The sequence below is a fragment of the Perca fluviatilis genome, chromosome 11 (genome assembly GCF_010015445.1).
Source record: "Perca fluviatilis chromosome 11, GENO_Pfluv_1.0, whole genome shotgun sequence".
Classification (NCBI taxonomy): domain Eukaryota; kingdom Metazoa; phylum Chordata; class Actinopteri; order Perciformes; family Percidae; genus Perca; species Perca fluviatilis.
In genome coordinates this window covers 39,445,739-39,472,038 of record NC_053122.1, presented here as the reverse complement: position 1 = coordinate 39,472,038, position 26,300 = coordinate 39,445,739, and the positions used below count along the sequence as shown (strand labels likewise).

Here is a 26,300-nt window from a genome sequence, read left to right as displayed (position 1 = left end):
ACATTTCGCATTTAGACGTGCCAAACCTGGACTGGATTACCATTAAAACTGTAAAGATTAACACAAAGAGCTCAAAACACATTTTCACATTTCGTGAAAACAGTAGAATAGAACGTTTCCGCGTAACCGTTTTTTTTCAAACCGCAAGATGGCGCCAATGTCTTGTGCTGTGTTTGTCAATTTGAAGCTCCCTCCCTGTCTGAGGCTGACCTCTTTCCCACAATGACAGTTTCCTGCAGGCTGGTTGAGAGGGACCGGCCGCCCTTAAAGCAAGATGTACGGAAGGGGAGACAAATTATCTGAGTTGAGCTGATCAGCATGCTGTGGACGTGGCTGGGAGAGTGAATTTTAGTTCTTTTTTCAGGGAAGAGCGAATGTCGCAGGCGTTTACCGGTGTGTATAAGTGTGTTGCTTTCTCAGCGTTGTCATGTTGTTTTTTCGTTGGTGTTTGCTTTTACGCAGTGCTAGTGGACAAACCCTAGCCCCGATACGTGTCACTTTGTGGAGAGAACGTCACGACAGATTCTGTTCAAAAAAACTGGCAAATAAGAGTTGATGTGTTCAACGGTAAATTTGTACGCACATTTAGTAATAATTTAAGTGGATTTTGGATTTAGTAGTGGGCGATCTTCTATTCGGCATATATGCAACCAAACAAAATAACACCTATTTCAGTAAAACCTCCACTTTCATAACCGCTTCACACCATGGCGCTGTGTTTTGGTGCCAGAAGATTGCGGGGGCAACGGTTGAAGACATTTTTAGAAGTTGAAATTCTATAACAAAAATTGTGTAGGTGTATTGGGTATATGCCGAATTGAAGAGTAGTTCGAAACGTTTCGCATTATATAGTAGGTTCTAACCTTTCAAGTTCGTACTGTTGACATTATTGCAAAGGAGTTTCTTATAACGTCCTCTCCATGGAAAAGGTTAGACACTGGCATAACAGTTCAACCTGTATGAATATGCTACATAGTGTGAAAACATGTTGGACTAAACTAAACGAATAGTATTTTCATGAGTACACAGATGAGGATCAGTGTGGATGTTTTAGAGATTTAAGTTACATGTTAACAACTTTAAAGTGCCTTCTTGTTTAAGGGTAATTACTGTAACGTTAACATGGAGCCTCTAGTGTAGGCCTTTTACTAAACAATTACCTGTGGTTTCCCCTTTTGACATAGGCCTACCGATATTTTAGATACATTGAAATGTAACGATTTTTCATGTTATTTTTCAAATTATATTATAGTGTTTAAAACTATTTTTCAGAGTATTTATCTATTATAGTTTTTAGTATAGAAAGCCAGGTAGGTTTTTTGGGGACTTTGGTTAGACTTTTGGGTTTTTTATACATCTTTCCACCTATGCTGTCGCTACACTTTTATTTAGTGTTATTCTGTGTTGGCACTAATCAAATCAACTAAGACACAGAATCGCAATGGTACATTTATGATGGTCAATAGTTGCTTGTTGATTCTTGGTCATGCTTAATGTTGTTTGATTCCAGACAGCATGTCTATAATGTTGTTTGGCATTCTTTGACCTTTGACCTGTGGAGGCTGCAACTTTCGTTGCCATGTGTGGCAAGACCATAACATTTGCTGTACATGTCTGTAAAACTGTCTTACCAGTGGGGAAGTGAGTGACAGGATGGAGGGTTCGGCTGGACCAGGTGTCAGGACAAACGGACCCGTTGCTGCGCCCAGCGTTCCGGTGAGCTCTACCATAGGCCCACCTCTGTCCCCAGAAGAGCTGGACGAAGAGCCACAATCATCTCTGACAGATGTCACCCAAATGTGGATGAAATTCGGCAAGACGTTCGCTATCATCTTCCCGATCTACGTCTTGGGATACTTTGGGTTTAGCTTTAGTTGGGTTCTGATTGGACTCGCGGTTTTGTTCTATTGGAGGAAAAACCATGGCAGTAAGGACTACAGGATAAACCGTGCCTTATCATTCCTGGAGCATGAAGAGAAAGCAGTGAGGCAAAGTGTGCCTACTTCAGAGCTACCACCATGGGTAAGTCCCCCAGCATTATTACATCCCTGGTGTTATCACCATCTTGTCATTATTATTTTGTATTTTCAAGCCTCACCCCACTCTTGGGTGTTACCAGCCCGCATCAAGTATAGGATGTCCACATTGACTGTTTGCCTGCCAAACTGGCTGATTGGGATAACTTAATTCCTTGCCGCTGCTAAAATGTAACTAAAGTTTGTCTCTCACTAGACTCCTTTTGGTCATTTCAATCTTGTGTAACCACCCAAATGTGTTGAAGTCCTCCATAAATAATTTACACATAACCTGGGGGGGGGGGGGGGGCCGGTGTTTGGCGCTGTTAAAAACACCAACCCACTTTGGGTTGTTTGGTTGGTTGGTTGGTGTTTGGGGGGGGGGTGGGCGGCACCAAAAAAAAAAAAAAAAAAAAAAAAAAACACCCCCCCCCACCTTTTTGCTTTGTTGGTTTTTGGTTTTAAAACCCCTTTAACTTTTTAAATGTTTTAAAAATTACAAATCTTTTTTTGTGTGGAATCGTTAATAAAATTCGGTTTTGAATCTGATCATTGGATTCAAATTTCACTTGAGCAAGTTTTGGTTTCCGTAGCGGCCTCGGTACCTCCAGGCGCTTGTTGTGTTGTGTGGCTTTATTTTGCGTTGAAAAAGCCTGTTAAAACTGTAAATCTGTTCTTTTTTTTAATCTGTGAAATAAGCATGTGACCCGTTTCAACTCCACCCCTTAAATAATCGGAATCGAGAATTGATAAGAACCAGAATCAAAAGGAAGAATCAGAATTGTTCATATCAAAAACGATGCCCAACCCTACTCACAGGACGTATGTGAGCAAACGAGTCAGCTAACTCTATTTTCAGCTAACTAATTGTTTAATTTGGGCTGTTGTGGCAGGGATTCATTGTAGTCATTGTTTTCAAGAAACAGTTAATAAACCTTTGTTTGACTAGTTTATTACTGAACCCAGCCGTCACATCCTGCACCCCCCACCACCACAAGTAACCTCTCAGGCTGTGGGAAACCCTGAGTACTCATCAGAAGTTACCAGAGTATAAAGTGATGTCTTTAAGTTCTTCAAAGGTATTCAATTTATAGTGATATAAAACTAAAGAAAGCAACTCATGAATTGACAAATGACTTTAACAGTTTAATTGGAATTTATTTTTATTTTAGTGATTAGAAAAAGCTAGTGAGTAGACCTTTGACTCTTATTGTCAAAATATGTGTTAAACTGAGGTCTGCATTAGGGCTGGGCGATATGGAGAAAATCAAATATCACAATATTTTTGACCAGATACCTCGATATCAATACCGCAACGATATTGTAGTGTTGACGAGTGGGGCTTTCCCAAAATATATACACGATGAGATTTTGATAAATAATCATCAGTAATGTGGATATAATGACTAAGTGGGTAAAGGCAAATAATAGAACAGTTACAACAGTCTGGTAAGTTCAGAAAATGACATAACTTTACTGTAACGCAGCCTTTAAAAACAGGGAAAGACAACACTGCCGTATTACGATATCCAAAATCTAAGACGACATCTAGTCTCATATTCCAATATCGATATAAAATCGATATATTGCCCAGCTCTAGTCTGCATATTGGTGGTGTGCTTCACTAAACTACAGAAGAGTGTTGCAGCTGAAATATATTCTTCGTATGTAGGTCTGGTAGCCTTCAGATAAATGGCAGTGTTTGAGTCAGAGGACTGGAGTAGGTAGTTTGTAGGTGTGGATGTGTGTAACTATGAATATGAAACTGGGTGGTGCTGGAAAAGTTCAGTCAAACTCAGCATAATCCTTTGTCTTTGACAGATAATGTTAAAACAACCTGGTTAGAAACCGCCTTTTAAAAGTTACTACGACCACAGTGGAACTGTTTCTCTCTGCGCTTCTTTCCGTTTTTCCTCCACCTTCTCTTCATTTTCTCTCTGTGTACTGGTGTGACACGGCATGGGTGGGGCTTTCCGGTTCTTTTGATCAGGCAAAGGGCAGGGCTCTGCTCCACAGTAGAGAATGAAAACAATGTTGAGGAACAGAAAGGCCTTGTGCTGTTATTCTGTTGTGCTTTCACCCCCAGGCTGTAAATGTTTCTCTTCTCCAGCACATTACATTTGATAAAAAGACCATGACTATTAGGTTTAAAGTGCGGGAGTGCCTACATCCTTTCATTTGGACTGCTTTGCATATTAAGTAAAGTAATGTCATGTATAAGTTGCATTTCTGGGTAACAGCAACTTGCAGATGAGACAGGAAGAGGTCACATTAAACTTAACAAAAACTGATCACTTGTACACCTCTCTTCAAATTAACATCCTCCAGGTAAACTTTTTATTTAGGTTTAGATAGAGACATTTTGGGGTCAAGTATGCTATTGGAAGTTGTGCTGCTAGTTAGGCCTGCGTAATTTGTGGAAAAATATGAATCATGATTTTTTTAGCTTAGGATTGATATCACGATTCTCTGCCACGATTTGTTTCTCACGAAGTGTAATGTTTATTGCACACATGAACCAAGACAAAACAAAACAAATTGGCAGTACCAAACAGATTTTGTTGGCACCTATAGCACATTGCGCATCACCACAAGCCTGTAAACAAAGAGGCTTCAATGAATAAAGACAATGAAGTACATACTGGCCATTTAAGTACAGTAGGCTAGCAAAAATAGTGACATATAACACATTGAACTAAATATGGCCCTGATACCGGCTCTATCTGAACTCCTTGAACATGTCTTAACATAATTAAAACATGTTAATCAACATGCTGCAGCTACAGCTTCAGTCTCTATAGAAATGGAGTTTGTCAGTTGCCAATTTAAGTACAGTATCAAAAACAGAATGATTTCTTAGCACACTCTTTAACTGCTTGCCTTTTTATAGAATTAACATTCAACTGGCCATTCAAGTAGGTTACCAAAAATAGAAGTTTAACGCCCTGCGCTGAATATGGCCCTGAACATGGCTGTAAATAGGCTAATTGAAACGTCTTTCAGACCTCTTGCCTTGTACGGCTTCATCGTATTGCACTTTGCGGTGACGTTTGAGGTGCTGGTAAAGATTGGTGGTGTTACCTTGCGGTGCTGCAACGAGGGCAAAGCATGCCTTCCAAATCACATCAGACTGACCCTCGTCGTCTCTCTTGAATCCAAAATACTTCCACACCACCGAATGCAGACCTTTCTTCAGAACGAGTTGGCTTTGAGACTGAGTGGTTGGCTGATTCTCGTCACTAGTAGCTGGGTTTTCATCAATATCCATTTGGTTACTACCGCGCTCGCTCTACGAGTGAAACACGTGACTAAAAGGCGCTTTGTCATTGGCTGAGGGTGAAGCCCTGAACTTTGTGAGAGCTGTCCTACCAAAAACTTTTTTTTAAATCAGTCATTTATAAATTAAATCGTGAACAGGGTGAATCGAGATCGCGATTTTATAACGATTTATCATGCAGGCCTACTGCTAGTCCTACTGCTAGTCCTACTTAAACTTGTAATGTTGACACGGTTAACTGCAGGTTGCTAAATGTTAGATAATAAATAAAAAGCTAGTTTTCATACCATGATTTTGCAACAAATTCTAAACAGGCCGCTAGCTTGAGGATCTTGATTTATATACAGTGAGGTCAGGTTTTAAGAAAATGGGTTCACTTACAGATACAGCATTACAGGACCTTCAATGAAATGGCTACTATGGGTACTAACATCATCACGAGGGCCACACAGAATTCTACAGAATTTCCCCGCAGATTTTAAACAAATTAAAATAAAACTCAGAATGTAAACACATTTTTACCTCAAGCAGAAAAACAGTCCATTCCATCTGAGTCTAATCATCACACATGAATACAATTGGGCTCATTTAATCTACAAGAGTCTCCATTGTCGAATTATACCCAATTTATGCAATTCTAAGAACGAAGTAATTCTTTAGATCGTCTAGTTTCAAATCATACATACACACTTAGCTCTAACGGAGTCCCAGCCTGCATACGTATGTATGGAGCAGCTACAGAGTCACTATTGCAGGCTACAATTGAAATCTATTAAATATCAAAATCAAGTCTGGTTCTGTATTTCCACTGTCAGCACAATAGAGCACTCAAGATTTCCTGGACTGATCTCTCTCCTGGCTGTGGTCTATCCACCTTACATCCTCGATGTCTCTCTCTCTCTCTCTGAGCCCAATATAGACATCAGCATTGAGCAACTGTCTTGTCATATAAGTCTCCTGTTTCCGCATCTTTTAACACCTTCGGCAGTTTAAGGAGAAGCTGATTGAGCAGATTTCCTGGTGGTTTTCGTTGTCTGAAGCCGAGGTGGATTGATAGTCAGCAGCATACAGTGATAGGACATACATTTAAAGTTATGACAGGAAAGTCTTTTAATTTGTCCGTTGCAGTTTGAATTAATAAATTCCAGCTGTACTCGACAGAATTATTCATGCTCTCCACACACCTCTCTTACACACACTGACATTGTATTCAGGGTGTGGCTGGAAAGGGAGGTTATGATTTCCTAACAGCTGTGACACAGTTCGGCTGTGAGTCTCACCCACTGGCCACGCTTTGACACAGAGAAAGGCTTTTAATTCTTCTTCTTTTGCGGCCAAAACTATTGCAGGATTTCAGTAACAAGTATCTACCAAGTACAGAGTGTGGACTAGTAGCTAGACAGGGGCCAGTTCACCGCCCGGCACTGCTGAGGTGCCCTTGAGCAAGGCATCCATCTCCCAACTGCTTGGGGCGCCTGTCCATGGACAGCCCCCTTACTCTGACATCTCTCCATTAGTGCATGTGTGTTTATTTCAGTCCTGCGTGTGTAAAATGTAATTTCCCCTTGGGGATTAATAAAGTATGTCCTCTACTTTTGTTTATTTTGGTTATATGTAACTTACAGCATTTAATACACTGGTAATGAACAGTACATACACATAACCCTAATGCTTTTCTTGCACTAAAATTAACAACAACAAACACAAAAAACAAAACAAAAAAAACAAATCAGGAGCGAGAAGGTGGAGGCTGAAGCCTTAGCTTATTACACCGACCCTTTTAACATGAATTATCATTCATACAAAGTGACTATATTTAACTTTTAAACGTTTATGAAACGGTTACATTTTTCATCTAATGATCATAAATGACTTGTAACAGCAAACAGGCCTAATGGTGAAAAGAACACTATTTTTATAAGGTTTGTCTTTATGCCTTTGCCCGTGTCTGATTTTTCACAAAAGGATTTCCAACAGGTAGAACAGCTCTACAGTCACACATTCTGATGGGTCACAGGTTTCTTTGTAACACCGGAAAAGCCTTTACAGTAGCGATGGATACACATACATAGCCTACCTGTACTACCTGTACAGTACCACCTTGTGTGTCCCAACATGACACACACACACACACACACACACACACACACACACACACACACACACACACACACACACACACACACACACACACACACACACACACACACACTTGGGTGTACTTTTTTCTACTCCTAAAAACCAGTTCTGGACCATTGGTATTGAAGACATCTCAAGCAATGTTTCATCTAATAGTATTAATCTCAATACAAACCTTCTCAGAAAAACCTTCAACATCAAATGTAAATGTTCAAAACTCATTTAGTGATTAATTTTAAACTAATTAGTTAATCTCCATTTGCTTTGTCCTCATTATGTACTCATTTCCACAAAAATGATTTTTGTTTAACTAGTCTTACACACACACACACACACACACACACACACACACACACACACACACACACACACACACACACACACACACAATATGAATATTTTAGCAAAACGGTATCATAAAGAAGTGCAAATAGTTCTCTCTGCCCCTTTTCACAATGTCTTGATTATATGCTGCAATATTTCTCACCCACTCTAGGGTTGCCATAAAATGTAGAATGTTTATGGGTCCATCAGTGCCCTGCACTACTTAAAAATCATCTTCAGCAGTCAGTTTGCGTTGATTTACATGATAAAAAGGACCTCCTTTAAAAATAGCAAAACCGTCTGTTGATCAGCTAAGCCCATTCACCAGTTTCTCGCCTTTCATAGCTTAAGATATGGTAATGTGGGATCGCGTTAACAAAAAGTTACTATGAGAAAATCGAGGATATGGAGTAGGGGTGCACCGATCTGATATTAGGATCGGTTATCGGCCCTGATATTGACAAAATAGCTGGATCGGGGATTGGAAAAATTAATAGGTTCACGGGCCGATCCAGTTCTTTTTTTTTTTTCCTCCGTTGCAGCACCGGGACCCCTGTTAACTGCGTACCCTTCTCACTCATGGTAGTAACTTTATAACACACTATTAATAACCCACAACTAACTTTCTTTAAAAGGATAAAACACCATAGCATATAACAATTTGTGACTTAAACAGTTTCTAACACTAATAATTTTACATTTACAAATACGCCCACCGTCATGCTGGGTAACATTATAGCTGCTAGCCTAGCTAGCCAGGTAGCATAACAGTCTGTTAAGCTGGGAGAGGCTCCGGTCGCTACTGCACATTCAAGAACAGAGAAGAAAGTTAGCTAGAGGATGAAGAAAGACCGGAGATACACCAGAACAACGTGTGCTCAAGAGAGGAACCGTCTGTTGTTCCCAAGTTTTTTGTTTCTAAAAAATCGGACATAATTTAGCCACTGTTGTTGCCCGTCGCTCTAACGTTACTCGGCCGTGCTAACGTTACCGTGCTAACGATACTGTGCTAACATTAAAGACATGTCACTTCACGCAGCGGAGCAACATTATGAACACAATCCACCTCCAGTCCCGTTACAGACCGCTAAGAAAGACGGGTTCAGAGAAATGTTTGAAACACTGGATTTAAGATGTCTTCCATCCATCTTCTTCCGCTTATCCTGTGTCGGGTCGCGGGGGGAGCAGCTCCAGCAGGGGACCCCAAACTTCCCTTTCCCGAGCCACATTAACCAGCTCTGACTGGGGGATCCCGAGGCGTTCCCAGGCCAGGTTGGAGATATAATCCCTCCACCTAGTCCTGGGTTTTCCCCGAGGCCTCCTCCCAACTGGACGTGCCTGGAACACCTCCCTAGGGAGGCGCCCAGGGGGCATCCTTACCAGATGCCCGAACCACCTCAACTGGTTCCTTTTCGGCGCGAAGGAGCAGCGGCTCTACTCCGAGCCTCTCACGGATGACTGAGCTTCTCACCCTATCTCTAAGGGAGAAGCGAGCCACACTCCTGAGGAAACCCATTTCGGCCGCTTGTACCCTGGATCTCGTTCTTTCGGTCATGACCCAGCCTTCATGACCATAGGTGAGGGTAGGAATGAAAACTGACCGGTAGATCGAGAGCTTTGCCTTCTGGCTCAGCTCTCTTTTCGTCACAACGGTGCGATAGATTGAATGTAATACCGCACCCGCTGCACCGATTCTCCGACCAATCTCCCGCTCCATTGTCCCCTCACTCGTGAACAAAACCCCAAGGTACTTGAACTCCTTCACTTGGGGTAAGGACTCATTCCCTACCTGGAGAAGGCATTCCATCGGTTTCCTGCTAAGAACCATGGCCTCAGATTTGGAGGTGCTGATCCTCATCCCAGCCGCTTCACACTCGGCTGCGAACCGATCCAGTGAGTGCTGAAGGTCGCAGGCCGATGATGCCATCAGGACGCACGACTGCCAAAGGAGCAGCGAAGAGCCCACAAATCCCCAGCCCACCAAACTGCAACCCCTCCCCACCCCGACTATGCCTTGATATCCTGTCCATAAATATTACAAACAGGATTGGTGACAAAGCGCAGCCCTGGCGGAGGCTAACCCTCACCTGAAACGAGTCTGACTTACTGCCGAGAACCCGGACACAGCTCTCACTTTGGTTGTACAGAGATTGGATGGCCCTGAGAAGAGACCCCCTCACCCCATACTCCCGCAGCACCTCCCACAGTATCTCCCGGGGGACCCGGTCATACACCTTCTCCAAATCCACAAAACACATGTAGACTGGTTGGGCATACTCCCAGGCTCCCTCCAGGATCCTTGCGAGAGTAAAGATCTGGTCCGTTGTTCCACAACCAGGATGGAATCCGCATTGTTCCTCTTCAACCCGAGGTTCGACTATCGGCCGAACCCTCCTTTCCAGCATCTTGGAGTAGACTTTACCAGGGAGGCTGAGAAGTGTGATACCCCTGTAATTGGCACACACCCTCTGGTCCCCCTTTTTAAAAAGGGGAACCCCCACCCCAGTCTACCACTCCTGTGGCACTGTCCCAGACTTCCACGCAATGTTGAAGAGACGTGTCAACCAGGATAGCCCCTCCACACCCAGAGCCTTGAGCATTTCTGGACGGATCTCATCAATCCCCGGGGCTTTGCCACTGTGAAGTTGTTTGACTACATCAGTGACTTCTGCCTGGGAAATTAGTGATCGGTTGACAGCTCCGCCCCTCTCTTCAGCCGAGTGTCCAAAACATACGGCCTCAGATCAGATGAAACGATTATAAAATCGTTGGCCTAGGGTGCTCTGGTACCAAATACACTTATGAGCATCCCTATGTTCAAACATGGTGTTTGTTATAGACAATCCATGACTAGCACAGAAGTCCAACAACAAACAACCACTCTGGTTTAGATCAGGGAGGCCGTTCCTCCCAATCACGCCTCTCCATGTGTCTCCATCATTGCCCACGTGCGCGTTGAAGTCCCCCAGCAGAACAATGGAGTCCCCCACTGGCTGAATACTCCGAACTCTTGTTTGGTGCATATGCACAACAGTCAGAGTTTTCCCCCCCACCATCCGCAGGCGTAGGGAGGGAGGTTAAGATGTCTTGCCTCGCTGAAAAACGTCCGCCAACCTGCTAACATTATTCAAACAGCGAAGGAGGCTGACAGCGGAGCTCCATTCAGTCGCCCACTACAACCACACTACAACAACCTAACTTACCTGTGGCCAAGGTAGTGTTCATACAACTAGCTTACAACTATTTTGTTTTGAAAGGGAAACAATGTTAAAGTTGTTTGTATGTGTATTCATTTGATTTGAGTTTATTTTAATACTTTGCAGTTTGCAGGATAAAAATTGTTAGCTTCTGTAACTGTTTGATGGATTCTCCTTCATATAAAGTTATTGTATAATGTCGTGGAGCCAAACCCTTTAGTAATTAAAGCTTTTAGTAAACATGATGACATTAACATGTTTTTGTGATATTCTATGTACTCCTGACCGGGGATTTCCACCAGATGCGGAACGGCTCTGAAACGGCGGCGGAGTCATGAGGTTTCCATTAAAGTCAATATGTGTATTTCCACTGGCTGCAGAACGGCTGCGTTCCGACTCCGGCACAGCTCCGGCGGTCCGCAGCCCTCCGGAGCAGATACGCAGAGCTTCTATTTTTGCCGGACGCCGGAGAGCTCCACAGCAATTCAGCACACGGCAAAATAAAATACACCGTGCTCACGGCGGATCATATTTCCCTGCACTACACCTTGAAAACACAGCAGAGAGTGGTTTCCCCTCTACTCCTCTGGATGGAAACAAACTGTTGTTGGTTTTGTGGTTCTATTCTACGTGAATTCGCGAACTTGTGGGTCCTCATGACTACAGCTGTCAGTCATGGCCACAGCCGTGTCGCAACAAATCCCGACCTGGTGGGTATTGACGGACGGTGGAGCACGCAGCAGACACGCAGCGGAGCCGGTCCGCAGCCGTTACGCATCTGGTGGAAATCCGGAGTGACAGTAGACTAAGCTATTATAAACCTATATAAAGGTGGCCCATTATTGTTATTTATTAAAATTTATTATAAGAAGTTTGATTACATTATATTTTTGATTTTAATGCACAATTGTTTTTTAAATAACAAATAAATAAGAATTCAATACATTACATCTATGTTATTTTGTCTTAGTTAGGAAAGTAATGTTTAGTTAGGAAGGTCTGGTGCCTTTAGTCTCTTCCACATGGTGGAAGGAAGGTAAACAGATATAAAAGGTATACAGTTTATTATTAATTCAGCAACGGGATCGGTATCGGGTATCGACAGATACACAAAGCCCTGGCATTGGTATTGGAACTGAAAAAGTTGGATCGGTGAATCCCTAGTATGGAGAAAAAAGTTATGAGAAGTAATGCTTGACGCAATGCTAGCTAACCAACAGAAAGCAAAGTAAAGGGCAATATTTGTACACGTTAACCATAGTAAATCCATGGGCATCCACCATTTGAAAATAACGCAGCTCAGTGTGTCATAGGAAGAAAGGAATTTCCCCAGCAGTCTAGAATTATAGAATTATAACAGCATAACTAAGAGGCAGGTTAAGGAGATGTTGGGACCATCAGTGGTGTTAAACCTGATTTTAACCAAAAGGCCTCAGATTAAACTGACCTCTGGATATAAGACACACATGTGGCACATGTGCTCAGAGACCAAGAGCTCAGAGACAAAAGACAGGCCTACTTGCAAGCGCCCCAGCTTGGTGAGTTTACACCTCTATGCGAAAGTCCCAGCCAGAGGGGACAACTGGCAGGAAGTCAAAGAACTACAAGATTGTAGTCTTCACACTTTCAAGAGTTTTGAGTCTTCCTATTGGTTCAGCGGGACTATAAACACAGCATGATGTCTTAACCTATAAATAGCCTGATCAACACAAGGAGGTGAAAGGAGGCGTGCAAGCGCTTGTGCTAAACTTCTATTTTCTGGAGAAAGTGGATTTAATTTCGGTGGATCCTATGAAAATGCACCAGTGTTTTTCATATCTGCAGTGAGAAGGAAACAGCGTTTTTCTTCTCAAAGTCAACTAAACTTTTCCCCTTGCTTCCTTTTTGGAGGGAAGTTTCTCCGTGGCCGCTGACGAGCGCCAGGGACCCGTTCTGTTTAATTTCTGTGGAAATCTATGGACAGAAACAAACGGACTGAACACACAGTAAGAAGGCTTATGTCTGGGCAGAGATAAGTAGAGTGTTTTATTAATGAGTAAAGGTTATTGTAACCACTTGTTTGCCATTAATGTGATCTGATTTTAATCATGTGCTGGTCCATATGTGATTATTAATCTGTTTCTGTGAATTTATCATTGATCACGATATGTTGTGTTGAGTAGCTTGGTAAAACTGTAATTGCTACCTGCTATCACTCCTTTCACGGAGTTTAGTTACTGTCTGCGAGATAATCGCAGAAAATCAGCTGTTAGCCACTGGAGTGGTTATAATGACAGAAGTTTCCCTCAGTAAGACAGAAGTCTCAGAGTCTGCCCTAACTGCACGTTTGGTCCTGACCTGAGTGGCTGAGGGGGGCTGGTCATTATTGATAACTAAGATCAGTGTGACTCTTTCTTTACCCTTTCTTCTTTTACTAACTACACACACAGACACACACACAGACACAAGCTAGCCACGTAGCTCCCGACCTAACGCTGCTAGCTTAACCACGTGGAGTCGGCATAGTGTTTGTACAGAGCTAACACATGGCCTAGCATACTAGCTACGGGCTAAGCGTGTGCGTTGCCTAGCAACCCCCTCGGCCTCTTTAACCCCTCCTCGTGCACCCAGCACCACTACCGCCCTCTTGAGGCTAAATAGTTATGTGCAGCTCACAGGAGTAGCCATTTTGGTAGTTTTTTTAATGTTAGACTACATTTCGACACCACCCCCTCCTTTTTCACTCACACACACACACACACATACACACACAGACGTGTCCATGCTACAGGTTTGCTGTTTTGTTTTTGCTTTTAGTTGTGATATTGTAAAAGGTATATGTTTATTATTGAAGGATTATTGATTGGCTACTGATAATTGTGACGTTAATAAATTCTATTATACTTAAATAGCAGTTGCTTGTGATTATTTGTGTACTTATTGTAATAATTTCTGGCTGAACACAGGTCCGTGCTCGAAATCACCCCTTCCTTTGTTTCCTTTGAAAGGATTACCACAGAAATGAGACTGTTCCATAGTTTGATTATTGGTCCCTGACTTGCAGGGTGGTGCCCCGTTTTGATTGTTTGTCGATTTGATAAAGTTATTAATAACCATATTCATAACTTTATTAATATTGATCAAACATCTTTGATAATTTGCCAATGATCAAATCTGTACCCTACGAGTACCCAACAGAGAGGAGCCTGGTCGGGCTAGAACTCTCCCCAACCGGATCGGGCTGTACTGGCCTGCCTCCCTCTACTCTCAATATATTATTAATTATATGATAGATGAATCTGATGACTATGTAGAGAAGCAGAGATAAGCAGGGGTGCTGTGTCTGCAGCTATACACCCTGCCCGCTGCAACTCCTCACTCCCTAACTATAAGCACCCCTACACATTACAAACAAGAATGCACAATCAAAACAGGATAAACAGAAACGCACAATGAACAGGGAAATAAGGAAACAACAGAGAACAGAAATATACAGAATAAATATACAAAACTGGAAACCTACAGAAATAACAGGCAACAGAAATGTCCAAAACAGGCAACAGAAATGTCTAAAACCACAACAAACTATTTAACAAATGTCATAATACCACAGGGCTGTAGTCAAGACCACCTTTGTCGAGTCCAAGACCCAGTCCAAAAAGGTCCAGGACAGAAAAAAAAAAGTCTTATGCATGACCGTATCAAGACAATCATTTGGGGTTATTATTTGTTGATCTAAAAGCAAAAACAGTGTCACAACACTCAGGATTTGTAAGTATAGCCATTCCCCTTGATACATCATAATAGCAGTTTTAGAACTGATACAAACACCAATCCACTACTATTACCACTGCTAGGTACTAGGACTGAGCATTTGAGCAACTAAATGACAATATAGCTTCACTCCAGATGTAGTGCAGAAAAGAAGTGACCAGCATTAGAGTGTACCCCTATGGTTTGTTTATGCCTTAAAATAATGGCCAGGATCTCCGGGAAAAGGCACGATGGAAGTCTCCATTTCAAACATCACTGCAGGTTGACTGCTTTTAGCAGCAGTGGTTGATTGACAATACTGTCGTGGTTAGCCCGCCGAAACTCTATTGCCGAAGTTGCTAGCTGGCTTGGCAACGTTGGCTAATGTCCGCTAGCATACGTACAGGCTAACTATAGCCAGTTAGCTTTGTGTGTAACGTAACAAAAACCCACCCATCTCGTAGGAGCGAAGCTTAATATTTAATTCAATAAAATGATGGTACAAACGGACCACTCACGCCAAAGGTATTATGTTGACAACGTGGATATAGGAACATATAGGAAATTCCGAAGGCAGTCGTAATATTTACCAAGCAGGCTAAGGCTAACGCTGTTGCGCTAACGTTTAGCAAACGTCGGTGTAGCATTAGCTAGCTGTCTAAACTTGTGAAAAGCCGAACAACATCCCCGTCCAAGCTGTGTTTCACTTTCCCTTCAATATTATTATAGTAAGTCCAAGTCCATAGAAAAACCGTCTCAAGTCCGGACTCGAGTCAAAGTACAGCCCTGTAATACCATAATTCAAATATTATAGTTCACTTACTGTCAGCAAAAATGAGCCTTGGTTTGTGCTCTTTGGAAGAGAAAAGCCCACTCCCCGGTCCGCAGGCTCCCCAGAATGTCATTTTTCAGCTCGTCTTTTTTGGTCTGTACAAATTTCGGCGGGGGCAAATGAGTAACTTGCTGTGCACGAAACAGCATCTCGAACGCAGACGGAGTCGGGGTACTTTGAGCCGTGGAGGGCACAGATTCTGGCTCTGGGGCACACTTCAGTGCTAAATACCTGAACTGAAATAAAGACATGACGCCACTGACAAGCGAACCAAGCTGCTGCGTGGGGGTCGACACCACATCGCTGGCGATGTCTGTCCATTTGTCAGCTCTGTCAACTTTGCCGGCTGCTGATACGAATGTACAAGGGCACTGTTTGACTTCTTGAAGCACGTTTTCAAATGATTTTAAACCCAATCTCACAATTTTGGTTGACACGCTAGTAATAATTGACACATTAATTATTAATGATGATGGACATCATCATTGTAAAAGAAAGAATAACTCTTACTTACTCTCCTTCTACACATTACATATACTGTGCATATTGTGTTCTCGCCACCTACTGGCTACTATTCAGAACACAACAAAAGTTACCAGTGCCTTTGTAAGTGACAACGATTGTCTTTGTGAACGACATAAATTGACCGGGTCGGTCGGAAACCGGAACCAAACAATTAATTTTGTTATGCCTAAACTACATTACATTATGGCCTCCTTCCATTTAGCACTCATTTTTATCCCTTTTAGTCCGTGTTTGTGTTAGCCTACTATTTTCTCCCTTGTCCCCCTGTACTTGTGTAAAGCGTCATGGGTTTCTTCAAAAGTGCACTATTTTAATGTAGGATAATATTAAGTTGGTTGCTACAACACCCTCTTGCTAATGCTTTGGCTCATGACCCAGTGACAGTGACCTGGTTCAGGTCACGAGACATCCAAAGTAGGCTACGTTAACGTATGAACACTTATTCTTTTATTGTAAATGAATGATTTTCTGTCTGAGCTTAACATTCATCGTGACTACATGACCTCCTGGTAACACTAACTCAGTAATCTGCAGTGGGAAATACAGCACCGTAAAGAAAAGAGCTTTAGAACAGCAGGTGGTAAAAACACTACCGCTTTAGTCTGAAGGGGCCGCTAGAATCAACACAGACTGAAAGTTACATAGAGACACTTGAAAGAGAGTACGTATACATTATATAGAGCTATCTATCTAAAAAATGCCAAATCCATTGTATGTAACCTTATGGTGTTCTCCCTGATGTTATCTGTTATATATTTGTTTATCAGCTTATGATTAAATCATTTTTGAAATCTATTAAATGTGTTACACATTTTCATGTCAGTTTCTAATTCACTCCACAGTGTAACTCCATAAACCGAAACACATCTTCTTTTTTTTCACATTTCTCTCTCTCTCTTTTCCTGTATTTAGCTGTCCTATCTAATAAAGGCCTAAAATGCCCCCGCAAAACCTTAAAAAAAATAAGTAAGTAGTTAGTATTAATATATTATTAAATGAAAGAAAGAAACCAACTATATAACAGCTAATTCACAACTTTTTCATGTTAGTGTATACGTATAGAAAAGGAAAAAAAAGAATAACCCTGTTAGATCGCTTAGCTTCACTAGCTCCATTAGCTTAGCATGCTTACTTAGGCCCCCAGTGCTTGCTAGTAAGTAGCAGCCCAAATGATCTTGTGCTTGAGGTTTGTTTATTTGTCTAACTTATTTTATATGATGAAGTCATTTGTAATGAACATAGGTTGATACTATTTTTACCTGATCCATTATAGCATAGTCAGTTCTATGCCATAGAGTTCAGGGCTTGACATTAACTTTTTGGACAAGTACAATTACGTTTCACTTGTCCATGTACAAAAGTCACTAGTCCGGGTAAAGATTTATCATTTTATACATTTGTTTACTAATGCAGAATTCAAACAAACCGTTGAAAGCATCCAAACTCTATCAACATTAATACAATTCAGTTGAAACAGTAGAAACAAACGTGTCCCAAGAATAGATTTCCCATTCAACAAGAAAAAAGGATCTCCAGACTCCATAGTACAAAGTTATACTTTGCACGCCGGTGTGCAGAAGTTAATATATTGTGATTCTAAGTGAATATTTTAATGTTTGTCATTACTTTCAGATAGTCAATATTCTAAGTTACTAAGTCAATATATTGAGATACTTTGAGATATTGAGTCAATATATTGAGATTGTAAGTCAATATTTTAAATGTTCTCATTGCTTTGAGATTCTTAGTCAATATTCTGAGTTACTAAGTCAATATATTGAAATGCTAAGCCAATATATTGAGATACTAAGTCAGTATTTTTGAGATATTTAGTCAATATATTGAGATACTAAGCCAGTATATTGATATTATAAGTCAATATTTTAAATGTTCTCTTTACTTTGAGATTCTTTAGTTTATATTCTGAGATACTAAGTCAATGTTTTGACCAGAGGTAGTGGTGACTTGAACTTATACTATATCTAAAATAATTTTGTAGACATAACTTATTATTATTTTTTTTTTTTTTACACAATTTCACTTTCTACCAGGCAGAGGCTGATTTATCAAGGGATCCTTTAAAAAGGTGTAACTACTTTACAGTTGATTATTAGCTGATATTTAATCTGGCGGGTCGCAGAGCTGAGGTTTTACAATAACTGAGGGACAAACGAGCAGCGGAGTAGTAACGCTACGAGGCAGAGAGCCAGTCGCTAAATGAGTCAGATTAACTTCATGCTTCATCCACACAAAGCACACTGCTATCGCCACGAGTGACAGGTTTATTCGGCTCGTTTTCTGCGAACGATGTGGCGAGGAGGTAACATTAAGGTGGAGTTAGCAAGCTAATGTTAGCCAACTAACACCGGCTGGCTCGCCGTGCTTTCATGCTGCATAATGAGCTGCATCGCTTGCAGAGAATGAGCTGAACAGCGGGCTGGGTCTGACGTTAGCAGCCCGCTGACCTGCTGCAGCTGGGTCAGCTGCCGCGGATTGTGGGGAAAAAATGTATTTGTTTCAAATCGGTAACATAGACGTAATGAGTGGCACATAACGTGATGTAACATCGCATTTTATTTTGTTTGAGTTATAACTTGTCCAGTGGGGCAAGTAAATTTCTCTTCCCGTTGCCCTACAAAAGAATCCACTTGTCCCGGACAAGTGGACAAGCCTAATGTCGAGCCCTGGAGTTAATGTAAGATACAAGGTGTAACATGTTGCCTTGAATAAGATAGTGATCTCAACAGTACATGACTGAGAAGATTATTGGTGCCTGAACACTACAGGTATTAAATAACTTAAATTAAAAAAAAATATGTTCATCTCCCTTAGTCTCTTCTCTTTTGTCTCTGTATCAGCTTTCTTTCATCTTCTGCTCATACATTGGGTGTGTTTTTTCTCTAACTCTAAGTCATGTTGGCTGCTTTAAGTATTATTTTCTGTTCACATCACTTGAATGACTCACTTTGTCTTTGGCCTGAGTTTATTCATGTACTGTTTCAGTCTTGCTATCGCTGCCTCTGGAATTTGTTCTATCAGGGGTGAAAATTGTGCTTCTGCAGCTGCCTGTTTTATTGGACAGATAAGTCATTCTTTCCGCCTTTTACTCCGTGTTGCCAACTTATATTTTTATTTTTGAGTTTGCAACGGATGCAGCTGGTGTAGCTGACTACTGGGATTCGTGTAGGTACCAACCAAAGAACAGATCACAGCCACATTGTCACACTGTCGCAGTTTCGCTTTATTCAACCTTAAAAATACTTGCAGTATTTACAGTATAAACATAGACAACCGACAATTTGTGTACCATTTACAGGTTTGGCTACATACCAGTAACTTTGACTTCTCCATTCTTTAGACTCAAGTTGGGCATTTTTTTTGGACATGGATTATAAATTCTGTAACTTCATCCCTTTTCTTTATTGCTATTTATGATGTGATGTCCGTATAATAAAAATGGTATCTTACTAGACGTTAGTCAAACAGTAATACATCAAAATTAATAGATAAATGTTTGGTTCCAGTAAATGCAAAACAGTGACATGAGGAAACACTCATACATAAACTATTTATTTATTTACTTGCGTATTTAGAGACAAAAGCCTTTCTAGAAATTATTCTAATGCATTGTGTTTATGGCCCCATTCACATGTACTCAATTAGGGTTTATTTGGTTATGTAACAGGTCTGGCAAAGTCAACTCCCAGTCCTCTACAACAGCTTTGATACGGCTGCACTAACATCCTCTCAGGTAGTCAGTGTTAGCATTTAGCTCAAAGCCTCACTGCCAGCATGGCTGTACACTCTTAGTCGTGTTAAAGATAACTGCAGTCTGGAGACTGTGGGTGACAAAAACTTTTTAGTTTTGGGTGATTTTAAAGTCTAAAATAAAACACCAAGCCAATATAGTTTTTCTTAAAAAAACAACAACAACCAAACAAAGATCCATGGAACTGAATTCATACTGTTATCATATTTTTTGGCAGGTTCTTTGTAATCTCCAAATATGAGTTGTAACTGCCAAGTGTCTTAGAGTGTTGCTGGATGTTGCAGTGTTGTCAAAGGGGCAGGGTGCTCTGCCAAAGAGTACTGGCGTTTGATAGGGGAGACCGATACATAATACAAAGAGGATGGAATGTGTTGAGCCATCTGTTGTAATTAGAGCTGTATCAGAAATGTTCACCTTTATTAGATATTAGTTACATTGTACTTGGTTCTACAGATATAAGTCTAGCTACATTGATATAAATGGGCTGGAACATTACTTATTATGTTGTTTTACATGCTTTATTTTTTATATCAGAGATATTGGTCATCTCAATAAAGGAAAGGATGCTACATAGTGATTTCAAGGACAGCACTATTTTTGCAGATCTCTGTTAAATAGGCGGTACTCAATTTGCCTTCATTGTAAAATCCCCCTGAATGTGTAAAACATATCCCATTGCTCTTTGAATTGTGAGGCAATTTGGCTTTTTAAAAGTGTTTTACATGGAGGGAAAGTCTGGGCATTTGGATGAAGTTTGGGACACTCAAAATCCATCTTTTCTTTTCTTTAGTCAGGTACAAAATTATCTGCAGCTGGATGAACACATTAACAGTGTAGATTGTAGTAATTTTAGTCAACTGCAGCACCTAAAAAACTTAAGTCACATTACACCAGGATGTAAATCACAGGAAAAAAGATAAAAACAAAGCAACAGAAATGTGATCTAATTTGACCTATTGACTGCATTGATGGCATTTCTCTAAGGATACAAATCCCAATTCTCTTTTTAATCTTGCCTTTCTATCTCTTATTTCAGGTCCATTATCCAGATGTGGAGAGAGTGGAGTGGCTGAATAAGGTACACACACACACACACACACACACACACACACACACACACACACACACACACACACACACACACACACACACAAACACAAACTGTATCTCTCTCTCCTCTAACCCCCTGGTTTGCTCTGCATCAGCTGCTGTAAACCTGTTAGGTAGCAGAGGCACACAGGTAGTGGTATATAAATAGGATCTGAATGTGGAGCTCTGCTGGACCTTGAACCAGAGAGAGACAGAGGGAGGTACAGAGAGTGATAGAGAGATGGAGAGGAGTGGAAGCACACTTACTGTAAATGTTTACTTCCAGTAAGAAGGTAATGGATGTAGATGGACAGGAAAATAGCTTTTAATATCCAAACATGACATAGTGGTTTTAAAGTAGTATTGGACTTTTATCGTTTGTTTACACCACCCAGTCTGATTTAAAGGGGCAATAAGAAAGATGTATGCCCCTTCAAAGCACAGAATTGCCATAATTCTTCTGTGAGGGTGATAACTCCAGCTGACTGTCATTTTATACTGCTTACCAACTGAAGATGAAGTACAGTGAGCAACCATGATGGCTTTAAAGGCTGACTATTTTCTTTCTTTTTTTTTTTTAGCTTGGTGAAATGTTCATTGGGTATTTTTTTGGTTTGTACAGTATTCTTTTTTCAGTGTTTACTTTTAATCCTGCGGTTACCTTTTTTTACACAAGCCCTCAAACCCTTGTTTATTTTATAAGGGTTAGTTGAGATAAGATAAAATAAGATAATATTTTATTCATCCTGAGGAAAATTGATGTTCAGCAGTTGCAATACAAAGTGGGAAAGCGTGCAAATATATAGAAGCAAATGAACAAAAAACAAAAAGGTGCAAAATCTAATGCACACAATGCCAGCTAAATAAACTGATTAGACACAGGTCATACATTTTATACCCATTTTTACTTTACTGTGCTCCTTTACAATAAACTATAGTCAGCGACATCTTGCAGCAAATAACAACTTTTAAAAATGTGAAATTATTTCTAGGTGAAAATAAGTTTGCTCCTTAAAAAAAAAAAGGAATCTGTGTGTTTTTGAGTAATAACAGTTTGTGTTTGTGTTGCATCTGTCTGTTTGATAGATGTGACTAGTGTCAGTTTGTTAGTAGTCTCACATAGCCAGCTCTAGCTCCACGGCGCTGAGGAGTAAGGTCTGGCTACGCAACATACATTCTGGGATAGTAAAAAAACAGGGTGGTTGCTATTGCTTTAAACGAATCACAATCGTCTTGGGCGGTGCTAAGCTCCAGACGCAGCGATGGTGGCTCTGCTAAATAGTCTCAGGAAGGAACTTGTTTTGGTGGAACATTTGCACCCTGCTAAAGAAAACTCCACATCCAATATTAAATGTGTGTACTTCGTCAACAGCAATCCCACCAGTCTGTCTCAAAACCTCCCAGTTAGAGAGGAAATGACCTAAACATATTCTTTGTAAATCTTTACAATCGTTCCCTGAAAGAACCAAGCAGGCCTTTCTTCCTGCACCATCAAAATTTTCTTCAAAAGTTGCCATTGTCAGCGTGTAGCTCGCTACTCAAAGGCTGTTGTTGTTTCCCGAAGAGAACAGAGTTTGAGAATAGCAACACCCAGAGAGAGGAAGGAGAGGGACAGTTACAGTCGACTGTACCTCAAAGGGGAAAGGATCATTGATGCTTTATTTTCACACATACAACAGCATAAAGCCAAATAATAAAAATAAAACCGATGTGACAGAAGAGGTCAAGAAGCAATAGGCTTATATACAATGGACCTGTCCTCAATTTAAGTGAAAAAAGGCAAACAATAATTAACTTACAGATACTACATGATTCAGTGACATTTTAAGAAATTAGATGACAATAAGAACAACAAAATAAACAGTTTACTAAATCAGCAGAACATAATCATAAAAAAAGTACAGGAAGTACAGATATAAAAAAGAAAGAATTCAATATAATGAAAAATTATTTAGACATTATGAAGTAAACTTATTTAAAATAAAAGTCCTATGCTGAAATATAAACTATGTTGTATAATTTTCACCATGTTCCCTACAAAGTGTAGTGTGTTAGCCTGATACCATTTGCTAATTAGTACTTAAAATAAAATAAAGTACAGTACCGTTGAGGCTGATGTCATACATTTTGCAGGTATTCGGTACATCAAAGGGACATACAGTACAAAACACATAACACAACACATCGTTAAAAAGTATACACTATACAATAGTGCATATTGGCAGATTTGCAGCAAATAGCATAGATTGCACAAATAGCATTTACTTGCCTTACACAAGTCCTGAAGTACTGTGACCTGCCTTAAGTAAGGCTCCGCATGACTGCGAGACCAACAAGAGCCAAGATGCACGGTGGCCCAATGGTTAGCACTGGCCTCACAGCAACAAGGTCGTCCTGGGCCATTTGATTGGCATGTTCTCCCCATGTCTGTGTGGGTTTTCCCCAGTTGCCCAGATCTTAATTAATTAATTAATTATTAATATTATTATCATTGCCAGCTTGACATTACTGCTGTGGAGTAAGCCATAGTAACCCAGCCTCATTGCACAACATTCTAAATTGTGCAATTTAAAATAATATCAGACATGCTGTCTCTCCCATTTATCATGTTTGTTGATATATCATGTGTTTGGGAATGTTTACTTATTCTGATGTTCATGATTTACAGTTTATCCACTTCAAGCAAACTGAAGCAGTACAACTGCTTTACATTTAACTTTTTGCACAATTTGAAAGAATGAGGTTTCCTTCAGGACCACAGCAAACCACAAACTGTTTACCAATGTGTAACAGTGCTCATGTGAATTTGTCTGTCTGTCAGTATCCTTCCAATCATAAGTCCCTTTTTTCTGAACAGCTGATCGACCACACCCTTAAAAGAGCATGTTAGGTGAACATTCCTGACTGTTTGCTCAACACACTTTCATGCCGTCTTGTCTCTCAGACGTAAAGATTCCAGTGTTACTGGGTTACTGAACAGCAGAGGATAGACAGAGGAATGTAAAGCCCTCACAGTGCCAGTATGTGGCCCATTAACAGATACATTAATAATTCCCATTGTTTTCCTTCCGAGTTTATTAATGTAACATTATTCATGCAAAAGATAATATGGCTCAGTTTGGTTTGTTTTGCAGAAGTCTGTCTACATGCACTTATTGAGTGTCTGTCCGGTGTTAATACAGCACACTGGTCACTGTACTGTTTATCATTTGAACTACATTAATATATTGCAACATAAATCTCTAGTGTCTCCAAACACTCCAGATCATTCACTGTCTTTTAAATAAAAAGAGAACATAGCAATTCCTCTTCAGGATGGAGTGTATTGAAAGTGCACTAGTATGCAATAAAACAGCCTTCTCCAATGGTTGAAATGCAGGTGTATCAACTACTGTAACATTGTTCCCAAGAATGTGACACCTGAAACCGGTCGTAGCTCCACCCTGGCATCGACTATATGGGATTTGGTCAATATATTTGTCTTATTCTCTCTCTCTCTCTCTCTCTCTCTCTCTCTCTCTCTCTCTCTCTCCATCAGACGGTGAAGCAGATGTGGCCGTTTATCTGCCAGTTTGTGGACAAGCTGTTCCGAGAGACCATCGAGCCGGCTGTGAAGGGTGCTAACCCTCATCTCAGCTCTTTCTGCTTCACCAAGATCGACATGGGCGACAAGGTGCCCAGATAACAACACAAAGACTGTCAGGATGATATTTACCTTTACTAGAGCTATTACATATTATACTTCTCTGTTTAAAGCACTTTTTTCCAAGTGGAAACAATAAAAGCAAAAAAAGAAATATGAAATACTAAACACTAAAACTGCAGTTTTTGCCACATACAGGCTCAGATTGTTGTTATAAGATTCTGACAACATTATGGAAATGATTCTTACACAGACATTTTTTTAAAAAGAGTAAAATCCTCTTTGTTTAACCAGAAACAGCTCTGAAGTCGCTAGCGCTAAACCCACCAGACCCCATTTAAAAAAGCAATACTTTTAGCGTGTATAGAGCCAACATATTTTCACATGTAAATCGGTAAATTATGTGTTACTATGTAACTGAAGTTGTCATTGTTGGAAAGACGAACCAAAACATTTTATTTTGTGTCTCTCTTTGAATGAAGCGTATTTTAGATACCGGTAATAAAATTACTGTTTTTTTGTGGCTTCAGTGATTGCAATTTTGAGGATGTTTTTTTGTTTAAAAAAGGATCTTAATCATTAACAAACCAAACCAAAAACAGAAGCTCCTTGTCGGAGGTAATTACCAGTACGCTTCTTTAATACAACTACTTATAGCTCATTTTAAAGTGTAGGTTTTCAGGTCTTTTATTGCTGTGTTTCTATTTTTGTCTAGTTTGTTGCTGTTGAATCTCCGTCTCAATTTTAGAACAGGACAGCATCAAAGTGAATCCAAGCTGTTTTTCTGTTATGAAAAGCATTGCTCTTCTTTTCGTCCCAAACTGTCTTTTTGTCCGTTTTGTCTTTTCTTGCTTAAACCGCATACTGAGTTATATTTGGACAAATCCAAAGCAGAGCATCATAATAAACAGCAGATCTGAAAGTTTTCAATCTAGAGTCTGGTCAGATTTCTGCGAGGGATTTGCTCACTTGCAACCATTTGTCTTATCTGTTTTTCTGCAGCCACTGAGAGTGAACGGGGTCAAAGTTTACACAGAGAATGTGGACAAGAGGCAGGTCATTATGGACATGGAGATCAGGTACACAGTCAATATACTTTAAAATGTGTTTTTACAGAAGCATGCCTGTTGTTGTATTTTGGTATGTTTTTATGTCTGTCTACTTGAACAGTTCTCGCTGGCAGGATAATGTTATCAACGGGACCTCTCTGGTTACATAGATGAATAAAAACCTCTCACACCTCTTGGCTTTACCATTGATCACATAGTTTCTAAAAGGACAAGGCTGTTGATATTCCATATTTTTCTTATTGTCAACAATCCCAATGAAAAGACCAAAACCAACAATGACTTGATCCCACTACCAAGCAGTTAATGTCACTATTTACTCCTGTTGGAGTAATGTTTTTTAAAAATTACAGTGCTCAGCTATTAGGAAGTTACTGAGCCTTTCTTAAATTGGAAACAAACTTAAAGATTTGCGTCTTCAGTCGTCACCAGTGAGCCACTACTGATGAAACCAGCCTTTTCCTTTTAATAATGAAAAATGTGTGCTCCAGATGAATACAAAGGCAAAACATGAAAACAAAAATGTACGTTATATCTATGTATTCCCTTCTTTTTTCCCTCGCTTTCACATTATAACATTATTCCTCTTATTGCATTCTTCTTCCTTGTAGTTTTGTCGGGAATACAGAGATTGATGTGGACATCAAGAAATACTATTGCAGAGCTGGAATTAAAAGTATACAGGTATGAC

The 26,300-nt window shown here is 40.4% G+C and overlaps 1 protein-coding gene across 1 annotated transcript in view; it reads left to right on the top strand.

Moving 5' to 3' along the window:
• The first annotated feature begins 230 nt into the window (after nucleotides 1–230).
• The window catches only part of LOC120568092 (extended synaptotagmin-2-like), a 92,825-nt gene continuing 66,755 nt past the window's right edge, over nucleotides 231–26,300 (top strand). Inside the window, exons 1-6 of the mRNA XM_039815305.1 lie at nucleotides 231–393; nucleotides 1,635–2,022; nucleotides 20,847–20,888; nucleotides 24,438–24,572; nucleotides 25,545–25,621; nucleotides 26,221–26,293. Of these exons, the coding sequence (XP_039671239.1) occupies nucleotides 1,654–2,022; nucleotides 20,847–20,888; nucleotides 24,438–24,572; nucleotides 25,545–25,621; nucleotides 26,221–26,293 (696 nt within the window). The 5' untranslated portion in view covers nucleotides 231–393; nucleotides 1,635–1,653. The remainder of the gene's footprint in view (nucleotides 394–1,634; nucleotides 2,023–20,846; nucleotides 20,889–24,437; nucleotides 24,573–25,544; nucleotides 25,622–26,220; nucleotides 26,294–26,300) is intronic.